A 14950-nucleotide genomic window follows, 5' to 3' on the forward strand; every position below is an offset into this window, starting at 1 on the left:
ACGTTCCTTGAGGGCGGGCTCCTTAGTGAGTGCTCAATAACAGCTCTGTAAGGGGATTCCTGCAGAATTTCACCCTCCTGTGCCCTCACATGGTCTCCATCCTTTCCTCTTCCCTTCCCTCTGGGCCTCCCAGCTGGCCCGATCCAGCCTGGAACCTAGGTCTGCACCTTCCTTGGGGGTCTTCCCACAAAATCCTCAGGCAGTCCTTCCCTTTTCCCACTGGGTTCCATACACCACTCCCCTTCCCACCCACAATTCACAAAACCACACCCTGACGCTTGAAATCCTGTATTTATTGCCCGAAGCTCATTAGTATTACACAAATCACATAGATTGAGAAATTTTCTGAGAAGGTTAAAAAGACACTGCAAAGGCCCCTGGGAGTGGCTGAGGCTTGTGTGTGGGGGCCTCACTCTCACTAGGCCAGGCGTGAACATCACCCTGGGTCTGTCTATGGGCCTTTTTCCTTCTCTAGGCTCCTGCCCTTCTCCCAGAGGCCAGAACACGAAACAAGTTGGCTCATAACCAGGAGTGAAAGGGGTCTGTCGACCAGCTTGACTCCATGGCCAGCTTGACATCTTGGTCCCTGCACCCTCACATTGCTGTCTGCAAATGGAAGAAGGGCATCCCCAAGCCTGAGGGGATGTTTGAAGTGATCAGCGGAGGGCCAGGCAGAGACACCAGGGACGGAGAACCACTGCAGGTGTGGGTTGTGTTCCGGCACAGCTGGCCAGCCCCGCCCTGACTGTGGGTCCAGGCTCAGCCTCCGCCCCAGGCATGAACCAATCTGCCCCTCAGGTCTCCCTTCCTCTGGCTTCAGCAGAGTGGGGCATGGGTGCTGGGTGAAGGTTTCCCCTCATGGGGCTTTCCAAAGCCAGACCAGGGCCTACTGGCATAGCCCACTGTCCCTCTGACACTCTCATCCTGGGCTATCTGGATCCTTTGCCACTGCACCGCCACAGGAGCAGACCCCTTGGCTCACCTGAAGCTGCATTTGGGAGCATGACGGAAATCATCCAGGAGACAAAGCAAATAAATTATGAGATGCTGAGGCCACAGGCTGGGCTAGGGCACCCACCTCTGCCAGGCCTCCGGCAGGCGCAGGGTGGGGAGGGGCGGTGGGGAGGCAGTTTTGGTCCCAAGATAAAGTGCACGAGGATAAGAGCCTATGATAGGTAGAAGCAGGGTGAGCCTGAAGTCAGCTTTTCAAAAGAGGACCCGGACATGCCAGCCCTAGTCCAGGCCTAGAGACCCGCACAGTGCAGCAGTCACTGGCATATTCACATTATGGTGTGACTGGCTCAAAAAGGCCTGGCCCTCCAACACCGTGGCACCTCCACGCCCCCGCTGTTTTGTCCTCCAGGTTTGTCCCCCTCCTCACAGGCAGCAGGTGGGCTGCTCCTCAGGAGAGTGGCAGGCCCCTCAGGGCAATGTGCTGCAGAGCCAGCTGGTGGGCACCAGGGGCTGGCAGAGAGGCAACGGCCATGCCCACGGAAGACCCGCCTCAGCACACTTCCGCTGCCCTAAGATGCCGCCCTGCACCAGCCTCTTCCTACACATGAATGTTCACCTCTGGCCTAAATCTCCCCTGAGGTGGAGTCCCCGGGGGAGGGAGGCTCAGGGCTGCAGGTGGAGGCTTGCATACTAGGTGGGGTCAGGAGGGGGCTGCACTGAGGCTGGAGCTTCCCCCCGGTTTGGGCCTTTCAGATGAGGCGTCACCCTGCTCACACCCTCCCCAGGCTCTGCTTCCCTCTGTACAGCTCGCTCTTCCTTCCTAGTCTGCAAGTGGCAGGGAGATGGGAGCCAGCAGCAAGGGGCCTCTGAGGCTGCAGAGTGACAGGCGACACGCAGGTATGGCCCCACCATCAGGCCCAGGCATCTATGTTACCTCCTCCTCCAGAATTGTAAAGTGTTTGCCAAAGGCCAACTGCTCCCGGGATATGGGGTCACATACAGAAGGCAAGGTCCAGGTTCTGAGGCCAACTGCTGGTCCAAAGGGGCCTGCGCCCTTCCCAGTCCAGAGTCCACACTGGGGACATGCCCACGATGACCAGCATCTGAGCAGGACAGGCAAAGATGAGGTCTTGCTGGAGGAGCCAGTGGGAACCCCTTGATCCAGTCTTCTGGTTTCAGACAGGGAGTGGAGGCTCAGAGAAGGGAATGAACTTGTCCAACATCTCAATGCCATTTAGTGCCAGAGGCAGGGCCCACTGCTCCTCGGTTGACGCTGCTTCGCTGGTAGGTGTCTAAGGAGCTGGCCTAGGCGTTCTCAGGCATGAGACCTTCCTGCTTAGAAAGGGATGGGATGGGGCAGGCAGCCTTGGTGGCTGAAGAAGCTCCCCAGAAGGCAGCCAGTCCAGTTCCAGCCCCACTCTCAGCCCCGGTGCCCAGCATCCAGCCTGGGGCCTGGAAAGAGGATCTTGAAGAAGCCAAGCGCAGGTCCACGGTTCCTGCCAAGCACCATTCCTTCTTGGGGCTTCCTGCCTGGAGCTGGGGTTGCTTCAGGGGCCCTGAATCAGTGAGAGCTCCACAAAGGGGGACTCTAGCTCCAGTGTCACCCGGTTTCACTCAGAGGGACTGGTTCTGCAGCTCTGGAATGGATGTGGCCTGGCTACATTCAGAGCCAGCTGCCCGCAGAATCTTGCAGAGGACTCCAGTGCTCCCTGATTCCCTGGGCCACTTCCTGAGGACCCTAGTCACGGCTAGTTCATCCTGTGGGGTGCAGACCACCTTCTCTCCCCTCCCCTCGCCAGCCCAGGGAGTCATCTGGGCTGGTCATTGTAATATCCTAAATTTACCAGCCTGGCCACCAAACCAACCCAACTCCAGGCCTAATCTGGCTCCCCCCACCTGTCCTCCTGCCACTTCTGGTCAGCTGAAACTAAGGCTCAGATCTGATTCTGATAAAAAATAAAAATAAAAAAGAAACCAAAGTATAAAAGGATTCTAATTCTACCCTATGGGCACTCTACGATTTTTCAGTTTCACACATAATTGTGCTGAGTGGAGTTCTGACAACCCCACATAAGGCCCAGAAATGCACTTGATTATTTTTTTGTAGGAAATGTGTTAGAACTCCTCTCCCTATGTTAAAATGTGAATGGTCAGTCTCCCTCCACTGCAGGTGAAGCACTCTCCCAGGGGGCCCAGGACTGCTGGGGTCGGCGTGCTGCTCCCTGCAGGTGCAGCCGTGAGTCTACAGCCCTGCCCCTCAGCTCCCCGGCTGCACAGTGCTCCAGCCCCAGGCCGCTGACCACACTCACAGCCCCTTGTTGTACACCACTGTCCGGCTGCTCGTGGCCTGGGCTATCTCCGGCTCTAACTGGGATGTTTCAATCTGCAGAGAGAGAATAGAGAGGAAAAGTGGCGGAGTGGGAAGGGGCAAATAGTGGGGCTGGGAGCTGCAGTGAGGACCACCCTGGTCTCCAGAGCTCTGCCTCTCTGCACCCCCATGTCCACCCCAGCCAGGGCTCACGTGACCTACCTAGTGACACATCTTCCTTCTCCACTGCCCTCCCACCACGGGGCTCACAGCATCCCTTCCAGCCCAGACCCGGCCTCTTTCTTCTGACGGTGTGTCCACGTGGGTGGACATCCTACACATTGGCCTCTGAGTTCTGCATCTCCCTTATCTCCAAGAACCATGTCTGCTGCACTGCAGACCCCCCACAGCCCCACCCAAGGCCATCCCCTGGACCTGATCACCACCCAGGGCTGCCCCACCTCCTTCCATCCAAACACCACCCTCCTGGGCTCCTCAGTCCCCTGTCTTTCTAGCACCCCACTCACTCCTGCTTCTCTGTTTCCAGTCCCCTAGACCTCAGCACCCACACTCCCACCACTCAGTCTTTACATCTTCCCCTGCAACCTGGACTCCGGGGGCCATCCCTTCAGCTACTCCCTAGCCCAAGGGTCCCTCTCATGCTGCTGGCAGAAGCCCTGCTTTGGAGAACCCCGCCATGTACCCCACTCCTACTTGAACCTGACCGTGTAATGGAGACCCTCAAAATTCCCTGTCCTTGACTTTGGCTGGACCCCCAACCAGTGGACAACCACCCTGCCCCTGCCCCCATAGCCAGGTCAGCTCCCTTGCCCACTCTCCAGAGGCCACTGGACACCTGCTCTGCTCTCCTCTCCTCGGCCACCCCAACCCCTGCTCCCACGCATCCCGGGCAGGTGAGACTTCAGAGGAGAACCCCTCAGCTTCTCATTATCCAACACGCTGCCTCCTGTGTCCATGCACAGCTTTCCACTTGCCCTCCTCCTACCCCACAGCTGCCATCCCTCCCCTCACAGGACAGGACCCCACCTGGCTCCACCTCCCCTGCCCACTCCGGGGCCCCCTCCTGGGTCATCCTCCCTCTCTCCCACCTTTGCCCATTAGTGTTCCACACACAGGAACCTTCTCTGATGACACCTCCCCTTCATCCCGAGGCAGGCCCAGCTACTACCTGGTCTCTCTCCTCCCCAGCAGCTACGTTTCTTTAAAAAACTTAGTCTACACTGGCTGTGTCCACCTCCTTCCCTCCCACTGACTTTTCAACCCACAATAAATCTGGCTTCTGTTCTCACCACACTCCAGAAAAATCTCTCTCTCCAAGGTCACTGCCACCTCCCACTTCACGACACCCACTGCACGGTCCTTGGGGTCCTTGGGGCTGGGCCTGGCTGGACCCTCTTCTCTGCACATGCCCTGGGTTACCCCCACACCAGAGTTCTCCAGCCTTGTTTCTCCCTGGAGCCTCAGGTTCACAGCCGCCTGCCTGCCAGACTTTGCTGTGGACGTCTCACAGGCACCTGAACTTAACCCACCTGAAATGGAACTGAACCCGCCCTCTCCCCCGGCCCCACTCAGCTCTGCATCTCGGGAATGACGCTGCCATCCAGTGGTGCTCTGCCCAAAGACTCTGGAGCCTCTTTGAGTCCTCTCCCCGTCCCTCCCCACGAGGTCTCATCCAGCCCAGTCCGTCCCCAACCACAGCCAGTGCTGGCCTTCTAAACTGCAAGTCTTCCCATGCCTCTCTTCACTGTGAAATGGCTCCATGGCACCCTGATCCTCAGGGATCAAGTCAGACTCCTGTACCACCCTGCCCCTTGGACTGGAGACACAGAGCACATGGACTGATTTTGGTTCCTCGCACACCCTGGGCTCTGTCCCCACTCTAGTCTTTGCCTGAGTTGTCCAGAGACGCCCCGTCCTACTTCCATTCCTGCCCCCACTCTGCTCTCCCGTCTTCAGCTCATCATCTTTCGTGTCTCAGCTTTAGACACCTTCCCTCCCCCAGGCTGGGCGTGGCCACTTCTGTGGCCCCCATAGCTCCCTGAACTTCTCATATCCCCACCTCTCCACATTAGATCACAAGCTCCCTGAGGCAGCGGGCGTGCAGATCTGGCTTGCCCCTGCGTCCTCAAAGCCTAGCACAATGCTGGTCCACGGTAGGTGCTCCCTCAGTGTGGAATACATGGGCAGAAAGAAAAGAGCCAGTAAGCACTGGAAGATGGGATCCCCCTGGAGATACCACATCAGCCCCGATGTCGGGCTTTATCTCCAGGGACTGAGCCCATGGGGATGCCTGAACCCCTAACTTGAGGGGGGCAGGTGAGAAAGACACTACCACAGTGAGAAGGTCCCCGCCAGACATTTGCCCTGGACAGAGTCAAGGAGGCACCAGGCCTCTTGCAACGTAGGTTGGTTGAACTTGGTTCTAGGCACCCGCCATATGTCAAGATGTGGCAACCCTGGGAAGTGGGCAGAAGGTGGTACAGGCCGGCCTGGCCTTCGGAGAGCTCTGTCACGTCCGGGCTGTGCACACTGGAGTCCACACAAGAGGGAGTGTGGTGAGGACTAGAGCTGGTGGGCACAGTGGGAGAAGAGGGGACCCTTCCTCTGTAGTCCCTGGTGCCCCATTACCCAAGTCTGGTCACCCGAGAGGGCCAAACAGAAGAGAGCTAAGCTGAGGGCCCAGGCCTCTTCCCCACCCCCTCTTCTCAAACCACCTTCTCCCACCCTACCCCTGCCACCCCCAGTCCCCTCCACCCTGCCGGCTCCCCTCGTCCCCACGCTGCCACTGACACAATGCACAGCGCCCACGCTTAAAAATCTAAATGCTTTTGAAAATGTTTAACCTAGTTAGACAAATTAGCAAAAATTTGTGCAAAACAATTTAGGTATTTAAAATATTCAATGTTTTTAAAAAACTGGAAAACTGTTCTTAGCTTTCAGCTGCAAAAACCAACAAAATATAACATCCCAGCAATCTTACCATGAGGTGTAACATAACCCTTCGGGAAAGCTGTTAAACAGCTACTGAGGCATCCTGGGAAATAGCACTTCATTTATTCAAATGCACATATGTCAGGCTTTTGCACCATATGTCATTCCAAGCTATTTACAGTAATAATTAAATCTTAATCAACGTTTAACCTCTGTAAAATGTTTGAAGAATCCTAATCACCCTTCAGACTGCACTAATGAAGGAGAAATATATAAACATAAAAGGAAAATGATGCATAGATATCACGCTGGAAAGAACAGTAATTGCAAAATTGTATTTCTTTTAAATATAATCAGTAAATGATGTAAAGTAAGCCAAGGAGTATTTTAAGTTAAGACATCTTGGATGTCAGAGGTGTGAGCAGCTAATTTTGTTCTGCTACCCATAACAGATGTAGCATATTTTATTTTAGTGCCATTATTAGCAACTTCCCATGCCGGCTTTCACTGAAGCACTGAGGCCCACATTAAAATCAGAGAGGCTGCTCAGCACCACCGTGGAGGACCATGGCCCAGGGCCACGGCCCACTGTGCCCACTCCTTAGAGCATGCTGGCCCGGGGGAGACCGAGGCCTCCTCCTCCTGGTATCCCGTCTCCCCTGGGCTCCCCACCACACACAGGGCAGCAGGTAGGAGCAGGGGGAGATGCAGCGGGTGGGAAGGCTCCTGGGGGAGGTGGCTGAGGGATCAGGAATGGGGGCCCCGGGACAGAGCTGGCATCCTAGGCTTCTTCTCTCATTTCAAGTCAGTCCACCCTCATGTCAGCAGATGTTGATGGTCGCCAACTCCAGACACCCAGGCTGGGTACACAGAGCGGGGGACAAGACCAGTTCATGCCCTCGAGAAGCTTAGAGTCTAGAGAGGAGTTGGCTGGTGAAAGCAGATGGAGTCCGGAGAGACAAGCAGAGTGCCATGGCAACTGGGGAGGGGCTGGGAGTTCCAATGTATTGATGAGGCAACAAGGAAGGAAGACTTCTCAGAGGAGGTGAGCCAGGAAGAGAATGGAGAATTTTGATCAGAAAGGGCAGGCCAAGCTTGCTGGGTGAAGAAAAAAGTATTAGCTGGCTAGCACGGCCTGTGTCTGGGAGGTGAGGCAATGTTGGACATGGAAACGTGGCAGGAAATGGAGGTGCTGCTGGGACAGGCAGAATCTTGTATGTTACATGAAGGTGTCAGCATTTTATCTGAGGGCAATAGGGAGCCACAGAAGGACTTTGAGCAGGAGTGGACCATAACCCAGACTCTGTTTTTATTTATTTTTTTCTTGAGATAGGATCTTGCTCTGTCACCCAGGCTGGAGTGCAGTAGTGTGATTGCAGCTCACTGCAGCCTCGAACTCCTGGGCTCAAGCCATCCTCTTGCCTCAGCCTCCTGAGTAGCTAGGACTACAGGCATGTGCCACCATGCCTGGCTAAGTTTTAAATTGTTTTAAAAATTTTTATAGAGACAGGGTCTTGCTATGTTGCCCAGGCTGATCTTGAACTCTCGGCCTCAAGTGATCTTCCACCTTAGCCTTTCAAAATGTTGGGATTACAGGCGTGAGCCACTGTGCCTGGCCTTAGACTGTCTTAGAAAGGTCTCTCTTGGGATGGTGGGTGTGGAGGATGGACTGGAGGGGTAAGGAGGGGGTGGGGAGGCCTCCTGGGGAGCATCTGTGGGAATCAGAGAAGTGCCAGGTCCTGCCCTATGATGCTGCCAGTGGGGGCAGACAGGAGGAGCCTTTCTGAAGATGAAATCCACAGGAGTTGATGACCAATTCCACGTGGGGGTGAGAGGGAGGTGTTGAGGATGACTGTGCGTTGGATGACTCCTAATTCTAGCTCAGGAGCTGGGGTGGCTGGTGACGCCATTCTCAGAGGGAGGGAATATGGGAGGGGATGGGCCAGGGTTGGGGGTGGTAGGCTCAGGGTGGCCACATTGAGTCTGGGGTGCCAGTGTGCTCCCCAGGTGGAGAGGCCTGGAGGCAGATGGGTCCAGGGCTCTGGAGCTCTGGGCAGGAGAAAGCGCCCGGGATGTGTGAGCATAGCCAGAGCCTTCAGAGTGGAGGAGCTCGCCCAGGGAAGCAGATGGAGGGGTGGGTGCCAAGGCCTGGGGAACAGAGACATGTGAAGGGCAAGTGAAGGGAACAAGCCCATGATGGTGGCCTTGGGGGACCAGCCCGAGGAGCGGACGCAATGACAGAGGGGGCCGCAAACACTGAGCAGCCGTGAGCGTCAGACAGTTTTCTGAGACTTGTCCCAGTGAGGGCTGAGAGGCTTTGGTCTTGGCAACTGGATTTCAGTGACTCCCTGGGGTCCACGTTGCCCGACCCCCACCTCGTGCTGATCCTAGTTCACAGCCTCTCACTCTATCCCAGGCCAACTCAACTGGTCATTTGTTAGGACCCCTCCAGCTCTCTGGTCACGGCCAGGTGTTGGGTCAATGGCTACCATTGAGTTGCCTGCTCACCTATACGTGATGTTTCCTCCCCGTCCACCAAAAGCTAAGCGTCTCCCTTGAAGACCACCTCTCTGAGGTAAGTGTAGGGCCAAGTTTTCTCCAAGGGCACCACATCCAGGGTCTTGCCTGGCAGTGGCCTCGGGACCCATAGGTAAGTGAAAGTGACTCAGGTCTGAGCAAGGGCAATAGAGTATCGCCTCCTGCTACCCAGCCAGCTCCACCCCGAAGAAGGCCACAGCCCCAGGGTAGTGGGTTGAGGGGCAGGGACTTGGCTATGACCACAAACTGGCTCTGAGGGGCCTTCTCTGGGGATAAGGTGATGAGGAGAGAGGACAAGGAGTGGCCACAGGGAGAAGGGGTGGCCCAGCCCCAGGCAGCCAGCTCAGGGCAGGCTGGAATCCGTGGCCCGTCTCTTCTATCTGGTAGGCTCCTCCCCGGGCACCCGAGAGCCAGTCAGCAGGGGTTCCCGAGGGAGGGGGTGCCTGGGATGAAAAACCAAAGCCCTGAAGGGCAGGGGCTGCAGGGACCATAGAGCACTGGCTGACGGTTGCCCCCGCCACAGAAGTGGGCTGCCAGGATCACCCTGCCCTGCCATGAAGGAAGCAGTGCCACCTTGCTCCCTGACTCCCAGGCAGAACCTGCCCACCAGCTCCCAGCCAGCCTCCTCAGGATGTGCCCCTCTCCATATCAGAGTGCCACCCCATCCTCCCCACCCCACTCAGACCTTGCTGACCCTCCAGGAGAGATTCCCAGACATGGTGCATCCTATTCAGCATCTCCCCAGCCTCCCGGGCACCCTAAGGCCCAGCTAGAACAGCCAAGCACCTTCCCTTGTGGCGTGGGAAGGGTTAACCTTGAGCTATTTTGTCTGTCTCTTGGCTCACTGTGGGTGGGGGGCTAGAGTCAGGAATGCATCTGGGGCCACCTCTGCCTCTACAGCCTGGGAGCACACACACACCTGCAGCCAGGCCAGCGGATAGTTTACATATTTGAACCTGGAACTAAGGTGCGGAGACATAAACAGGAAACTGGATACCCCGCCTGTGCCCCATTCTCCGGGGCTTTTACCTACTACAAAGAACTTCCTCCTCCTGGCCTTTCTTCTGATGGCTTTTCTGCCTCCTTTTCAAAGGCACGGGGCTAGTGGGGGTGGGGTGTTCTGCGTGACCCTGTGACATAGCTCAAAGCCACCACCTGCTCCTGGCCACAGGTCTGGGCTTCTGAGGGTCTGCAGAAGGTGGTGACATTGACACAGGGCCCAAAGCCCATGCAGGCACCTGGCTGACCCTTTGTGCCTCACGCCTCTGCCAGGCCTGGGACCACTTTGTCCACTGGGCACAACATCCCATCTTACCAGGGCTGGGCAGGCCTCACGTCCTGCTCCGACACACATACATCCAGGCTCCACCTTTGGGAGAGCTATCTTGAGTGTCCTTGGAGGGCAGACGAATTAGGCTGGGGCTGGGGAGCAGCTGAGGCCTAAGTCTAGACCCCTAGACCCCTGAGTTAGGCCTCTGGTGCCAGCTCTGGGCTCCCACTATCTTCTCAGTGAAAGAACCCTCCCACTATCTTCTCAGTGAAAGTCCAGGCCTTCTGGGACTTTCTCCAGCTTCTTCACCCCTCAACTGCTGTCCATTTTCTTTACATTCTAAGTATACACTTTGAGCCTTGAGTCCAGGCTATATTCTGACCCTCTAAGGCTGCCTCCTCCAGGAAGCCTCCCTTGATCTTCTTAGACCAAATCCATTGCTGCTGCCTCTGGTGTCCCCAGCACATGCTTTGATCTCCATCCCATCGCCAGGCACAGGCTCATTTGCACTCTAAATAGGGGTGACTACAGTAGTCCCCCACCCCACCCCACGGTGAGCTGCTCCAGGCAACTCGGTATCCTTGTGCACTGTGCACCGTAGGTCCTCGGTAACAGCTGAGTTAAGTGACACTGAAGTGCCTCTTGGGCAAGAATCCTGTCTTACACTTTTCTGGCTCCCCTGTGCTATGTGTACCCAGCAAGTGCTCAGACCACATCCTGCCCCCTACCATTTTGGAGCTTTGCACCATTCCTGGGTGCCCTCTGGTGGACCAATCTCAGAATCATTCTCTGTCCTCTATCATCTCAGCTTTGAGGCCTCAGTTTCCCCACATGTATGCTGGGAAGATTTTCTAAGATCTCCTGGTGCCAGGATGAGGATTATATCACAAAATGGATAGGATGGCCCTTTGGAGGCTTAGAAAACCTGTGTGATGCTGTGTAAAGAGGATGGGACCCAGGGTCCCCACACGCAGCCCCAGCCCTGCTCACTCAGCCCACAGGGCTGAGCCTTGCTGCAGACCAGGCATGCTCCACTTTGCACGTATTAATGCCTTTAATGGAAGCTCTGCACAACCAAGCCTTCTCCCTCCCTGTCCTGGATTCAGTGAGGTGTCATGAAACGTACTGGAAAGGAGACCTGCGGGGGAAAGGCTGTCAGGCAGCCCCGCCAAGGTCCGCCATCCGGGCATGTGTGCATGTTCTTGCGTGCACGTGTATGTGTGCGAGCCTGTGTGCACGCGCAGGTTTGGGGTGGGGGTGTGGGGAACAGGCAACATGACAGGTGGCGTTGGCGTTCCTGGGCTCTGAGCGGCTTTGCCATTCCCATCCGTCCCTCCTGGGGGGTCCTGTGGGCAAACTCCAAGAAAGCAGCGGGCGGGGAGGCAGCAGATTTCTGACGGCAAAAATAGCCCACTTTAGAGTTCAGTAGGGACTGATTAAACCAGTAAACGAGAAAAACCCCAAACAAACATCTCCAAGCAAAGTAGGAGATGGATTGGAGACTGGAGGGGAGGAGGCTCCTGCTCTGGGAGACACTGAATACTGCTGTAGACTCAGGAGGGAGACAATGGACCCTAGACATTGTCTCTGGCCTCACATCAACCCTGGAAGAGTGGGAGAAGCAGGGACCAACAAAGTCAAGGTGAACCCAGATGAGCCACGCTCTGTACTAGGTGTTGATACAGAGCACCAGTTCTCAGCCACAGGGACACCTCGTGTCAGGGAAGGGAGAAAGGTCTATTGTCCCAAGGGGGAAGATGGAACACAGAAAACACACCACCAGAGCCTATACAGGAGAGGTAAGACAGATCCTGGTGGGGGAGATCAGCGAGGACTTCCTGGAGGAGGAGCCATTTCTAGAACAGCTTGAATGTGGACTCACATTCTAGCTTATTCCCAACTCTTCTCCATTCTTGGTTGGGGGTCCAAATACTTTCTCAAAGAAAGGGAGATAAGCTGGGGGGACCTTTGCTTCTGGTGGCTTATAGCTGTCTAGCCAGGCTGGTTCATCAAAACCACCATTTTCATCAGGGCTGGTAAGAGGGTGGAGATAGTGGAGGTTCTGGTACCCACTGAGGGTACCCACATTTTTGCCCACACAGGGAGGTATGCCTCTCTGTTTCTTAACTCTGAAAGCTGTAAGTGGGGAGGCAGGAAGGAGTATGGGGTGGTTGAGGTTGGCCCTCCTGCTTCATCTACCACATGGGTGTGGCCTCTAAGAGCCACCCTCTGGGGCCAGGACGAGACATGGCTCATAAATCGTGCTGAGGAATGATGGGAAGGCTTTAGCCTTCCTCAGAACATGGCTTCTAATCCCCAGAACCCTCTACAGCTGAGGTGAGTAGGGGCTCAGCTGAGAGGGAGGGACCTGGGGAGTTCCCAGGGCTGACATGGGAGGCTCAGAGCAGGAAGCCCGGGCCCCAGGGGACTCTTAGGCTGTCTTTTCTTCTAGTCAAGGTGCTTGGCAAAAGCTAGAAGGGGGAGGGACAGGTGGTGAGGGTACAGGGGGAGGCCGGTTCTCTGCTGAGGCCTCAGGGAAGGCAGAGGGCAGAGGCCAACAAACCAACAAGACAGCTAGCAGGGAACAGGCCCACAGGAAATAAGCCTCCTGGCCAGTGAACCTCACTCCCGCCCCCAGGGGCCCACGCAACAGCTGAGGCAGGAGAGACACATGCTCATAGCCTCCAGCCCCTACAAGGGTGGCCGAGGGCCCTCTCCCTGCCCGCAGCCCCAGCCAGGAGGCACACTGCCCAGTCTCTCATCCCCACCCCAGACCCACAGCTGCAGGGAGGACAAAGGAGCCAGTGAGGGTCTAGGGGCCACAAGACACATTCCCAGGACGGCCAAGGCCCTGCCCACTCGCCATGCCCAGACCCAGAGGGTGGCTCCCAGAGGGCACACCCTTGCTGCAGGCCGGGCACCTGAGGGGCAGCGTGTAACTCAAGGGGACTCACTTAGCCCACTGTCTAGCACCAGGGCCCTGTCTTGAGTTTTCACTTTCCTAATCTTACTGGGAGAAACTTAGTTCTTACAGGAAGAAACTTAGTTCCAACACCTCATCTTCCAGCTGGGGAAACTGAGGTCTTTGAGGTTAAGACCCAAGGTCATATAGAGAGTTGAGGCAGAGGGATGCCAGCCAGAGGGGCAGAGGGCAGGCCTTGGGGCCACGGGACGGCCCCTCCACCCCAACATCACCTAGGGACGGGGTCGAGCTCCCCGCTGCCCCCCACTCCCCACACCTCACTCATCCACAGACAAGCCCCACCTTCTGTGGACACATTTCAACCTCACCAAATCAGCTAATTATTGACAGTTGGTGAAGAGGAGATTTCACTTTTTCCTCCTGTTAAACTGCTCCTAATTAGTTCCCTGTCACCACGGCTGGCTCGCCCGCCCGCCGCCCGCCCGTTCACGCAGTAATCCCGCTGCACAGTGCCTCATTAACCTTTTGCTCCTCTCCTGCCGCCTGCCAACAAGATGAAGACAAAAACAGATTGTTGAACAATGGCTCCGGCTTGTACGCTCAGCCCCGTTCCCCAGCCCCCGAGCTCCCGGGGGAAGAGTGGGGAAAAGAGAGGGGACTGGGGTGGGGGAGAGCCCCAGAGGAATCAAGGAAGGGAGAAAGAGGCACAAAGAAAGATTGAAGCAGAAACAGAGGCAGGGACGTGGGGAGGGGCCTTGGCCAAGGTAGTGCTTCTTGCTCCAGAGAGACATGAGGTTCATTAAACAGGATTGGAAGTGCTCCCAGGTAGGGAACACCGGCTGTCAGAGTTAAAGGGACATTTGCCACCACCCGCTCCAGCCTCTTGTGGTAGCCAAGCCCATGTTTCCAGACACTGGACCCTGCATATCTCCCTCAAGGGACCTGCGGCCCCAGTGTATGTCTGTGTTGCGGTGGGGAGGACAGAGAGAACCCCATGTGCTTGGAATCCAGAGCCCCAATCACCAAAGCGGGTAAGGCCAGAAAGGCCACCACAGTCTGGCCCTACCACAAGGGAGGCCAGCACCAGCCCCACCTACAGCGGCCCCGGCACGCTGCAGCGCAGCCTCTGCTTTAGTTCCACCATGACCTGTGCTGTCACCTGACAGTTCTTGTTTATTGAGTTTTGTCTCCACCACCAGGAGGGAGGTTCGCTGAGACCACAGGGCTCCTACATGGCCATCCTGGTAACAAGAAAAAGGGGAAAGTGCCCAGGCTTCATGGGGCAGGGAGCAGATTCTGGGTGTGATGGGCCCGTCCATGTCTGGGGACAGGCTGGTGGGGCAGGCCTACAGCAGTAACCTCCAGATCCACTAGATCCGCCAGGGCAGACCCTGTACTCCCTGCATGGGCAAGAGGACTGGGGTCCAGAAGGGAGCCCAAGCTCTGTTCCCCAGTTCTCACGACAACAGGAGGTTCCCTGCCCTACCTGTTGGCCCTTTAGCCTCCCTCCAGCCCCTCTACTGCCCAGCCCCTTCCTCGGCTCTGGGTTGGAAAAGACAAACACTTACTCCAAAAGGTCTCTGTGAAAATGCAGATTTCCTGTGGAGGGGAGGAGGGCTGGGTGAGGGCACTGGGATGTTCCTGCTGATGAATTAGCAGCAAGCAGTCTGCAGCCCAGAAGTGGGCCTCGTCTTTCTATAGTGAGGTGTGGGTGGGCTGGGGAGGATCACAGAATCCTTCTGCCTGGGTACAAAGCCTGCTCCATCGTCACCAACTTTGGATCTTGGACAAGGTACTTAAACTCAATGTGCCTCAGTTTCCTCATTGGTAAACAAGAAATATTGGTACCTACCTTGGAGAATTCTCAGGATCTAGGCCCCCATTTCTCCACCACAGCCAGGTAGCCCCCTCTACTCACTGGACCCAGGGACTCCACGGAGGCCATGCCTTCCCGCCTTGGGCTCTGGGCATTCCTTCCCCATCGCTGCCCTCTCTCCAAGCCCCC

General features: G+C 56.4%; 1 protein-coding gene across 17 annotated transcripts in view; it reads right to left on the reverse strand.

Moving 5' to 3' along the window:
* Window positions 1-276: 276 nt before the first annotated feature.
* Window positions 277-14950, reverse strand: part of SFXN5 (sideroflexin 5) — a 131300-nt gene continuing 116626 nt past the window's right edge. For all 17 annotated transcript variants that reach the window (XR_003115251.1, XM_025353691.1, XM_025353688.1 and 14 more), the window contains one exon: window positions 277-3337. Coding sequence is in view for 16 of the 17 variants with exons in the window: in XM_025353682.1 (XP_025209467.1) it covers window positions 3260-3337 (78 nt within the window). In the remaining variant the exon portion in view is untranslated. The remainder of the gene's footprint in view (window positions 3338-14950) is intronic.

Source organism: Theropithecus gelada, chromosome 13 (genome assembly GCF_003255815.1).
Source record: "Theropithecus gelada isolate Dixy chromosome 13, Tgel_1.0, whole genome shotgun sequence".
Lineage (NCBI taxonomy): Eukaryota > Metazoa > Chordata > Mammalia > Primates > Cercopithecidae > Theropithecus > Theropithecus gelada.